Genomic DNA, 2500 nt, shown 5'->3' with positions numbered 1-2500 from the left:
CCAGCTCCAGTCCACCAGCTGAAACAAGGACACTTTCATCCAACACAAATGTCCTGAAGTTTGTCTTTTCAAATGATGAACCAGAACTGACCTTTCCGCGGTCCAGAGACACTCCTTCAGCAGTGGTGGGGTCACCTGGAGCACAGAGCATGAACAACACCTTCATGAGCCATTACAACATGAAGAGAATAAACCGTCTCAAATGAGGACAAAACATCCAAAATAAAAACCCAAAAAGTTGAACCTCAAAATGATTTCTCTGGGATCGGTTCCACAGAGCTGCAATAAACATCTCATGTCTACCTTTCAACGGGAGTTCAATAATGGCACTAACTGAAGTCTTTGTGGCATTAAGATAAGATAAGATAAGATATTCCTTTATTGTCCCACATGGGGAAATTTCATTGGTGCAACACAGGTAGATACAGAGGTAGATCCAGAAGAACAGATCACTTATAGGAAGTCTGAAAAACACTTTCAGTAGAAGATCTCCAATAAATAAATAAATACCATTGCATGTGATCACAACAGTAATTGCACATGAATATGTGTCACGACAGCACAGTAATTGCACATGAATTGCACATGAATTCCAACAGCAATTGCACATACGACAGAATTGCACATCAGTATTAGGTTAGGTCAGTATTGCGATGGGATTATGAGCCTGGGGTTCAGATCTACACTGTGCATATTCAATGTATTATCTATTTTTAACTTTTGTGTGAGGGTTAGGGTCTGCTCGCCCATAAAGCGCACGCTTCTGCACGGACCCTGTTAAACACATGTAACATTCAGGAGACATTTCGTTTTACCGTAGCTGCGTCCTGCGATGGTGCACTTCTTGAACTGCATGACATTCTGGGTCAAAGTGCCCGTTTTGTCTGAGAAGATGTACTCGATCTGGCCCAGCTGTTCGTTCAAAGTGGTGGTGCGAGCCTAAAGACAACAAGCAAAAAGCAACACAATGTCCCCCTTATCGATTAGTGCAATAAAGTAAAATTACAAAGCAACTGAACAAGCAAAGCCCACGCCACAACAATGGAATATCAGAGAATATTTATGGATAGAGATGATGATGACATCGATGATGCCGCGATAAGAGTGAGCTGACAAAGGACGTGGGCTACGCATCAGGTGATCAGCCACGCCCCGTCTAATAGACTGCAATGGGTTAAGGGACGACGATACAGACGTGGGGTGAGAGGGCGGGGTCGACACAGACGTGGGGTGAGAGGGCGGGGTCGACACAGACGTGGGGTGAGAGGGCGGGGTCGACACAGACGTGGGGTGAGAGGGCGGGGTCGACACAGACGTGCGATGAGAGGGCGGGGTCGACACAGACGTGGGGTGAGAGGGCGGGGTCGACACAGACGTGGGGTGAGAGGGCGGGGTCGACACAGACGTGCGATGAGAGGGCGGGGACGACACAGACGTGGGGTGAGAGGGCGGGGTCGACACAGACGTGGGGTGAGAGGGCGGGGTTGACACAGACGTGGGGTGAGAGGGCGGGGTCGACACAGACGTGGGGTGAGAGGGCGGGGTCGACACAGCCGTGGGGTGAGAGGTGTTTTCCTGTAAAGGGGCGTGTACCTTTGCAGGAGTGTCCTTCTTGGCGAAGTACATCTGTAAATCCCAGTTGATAAATTTGCTTTGGCCCAAACGAATCACCTCCACACTAAAAAAAACAACATTTTAAAATCCATCGGTTGAATAGTTCTGCGTGTTAAACAAGAGTCTGACCTGACGTAGAGCGAGATGGGCACCATGGTGTTGAGCACGATGATGTAGCCCCAGAAGCTGAGGAAGCCCCGGTGGGACGCGCTGAAGTCTTTGCCGTCGTACAAATACCAGGCGTGTGTCCCGATCTGCTCGTACCAGAAGGTGTGACCGATGGCCAGTCCAGCAGCCACGAGGACGAGCAGCGCGAAGATCTGACCAGAGAGAGCTGTATGAGAGCCAGACAGGAAGCTCCTCCCACGTGTCTCCGCCCCCTCCCCGCATGTCTCCGCCCCCTCCCCGCATGTCTCCGCCCCCTCCCCGCATGTGTCTCCGCCCCCTCCCCGCATATGTCTCCGCCCCCTCCCCGCATGTCTCCGCCCCCTCCCCACATGTCTCCGCCCCCTCCCCACATGTCTCCGCCCCCTCCCCACATGTCTCCGCATATGTCTCTGCCCCCTCCCCACATGTCTCCGCATATGTCTCTGCCCCCTCCCCACATGTCTCCGCCTCCTCCCCACATGTCTCCGCCCACTCACCGTGTACACCATGTAGTTCATCAGCTCGTCGATCTTGGTGCGCTTGAACCTGGTCTTTCCTCCATTTCGCATTATTTTGGTATCGGCTCCTACAACACACAAAATATATCTTTCGATATCTATAAGATAAGATCATTTTATTTGTCCCACGGTGGGGAAATTTCAGTGTTGCAACACAAAGTAGGTACAGAAGTAAATAATAAAAGAACAGATAACTTATAAAAACACTCATAGAAAAGCAC

The 2500-nt window shown here is 50.6% G+C and overlaps 1 protein-coding gene across 1 annotated transcript in view; it reads right to left on the bottom strand.

Annotated features, from left to right (window-relative positions):
• Positions 1–2353, bottom strand: part of LOC140350747 (phospholipid-transporting ATPase IC-like) — a gene marked incomplete at its 3' end in the record, with an annotated part of 14229 nt that extends 11876 nt beyond the window's left edge. Inside the window, exons 1-6 of the mRNA XM_072436213.1 lie at positions 2259–2353; positions 1744–1934; positions 1594–1678; positions 816–939; positions 92–135; positions 1–18 (exon numbers count right to left, since the gene is read on the bottom strand). The exon at positions 1–18 is cut by the window's left edge and continues 130 nt beyond it. Coding sequence (XP_072292314.1) covers positions 1–18; positions 92–135; positions 816–939; positions 1594–1678; positions 1744–1934; positions 2259–2330 — 534 coding nt within the window. The remainder of the gene's footprint in view (positions 19–91; positions 136–815; positions 940–1593; positions 1679–1743; positions 1935–2258) is intronic.
• Positions 2354–2500: the final 147 nt, after the last annotated feature.

This window comes from Eucyclogobius newberryi, unplaced genomic scaffold, assembly GCF_026437365.1.
Source record: "Eucyclogobius newberryi isolate DKJ021-1_F unplaced genomic scaffold, fEucNew1.0.hap1 SCAF_796, whole genome shotgun sequence".
Taxonomy (NCBI): Eukaryota; Metazoa; Chordata; class Actinopteri; order Gobiiformes; family Gobiidae; genus Eucyclogobius; species Eucyclogobius newberryi.
Note: the sequence above shows the minus strand (reverse complement) of the source record. Positions and strands in the feature narration are given on the sequence as shown.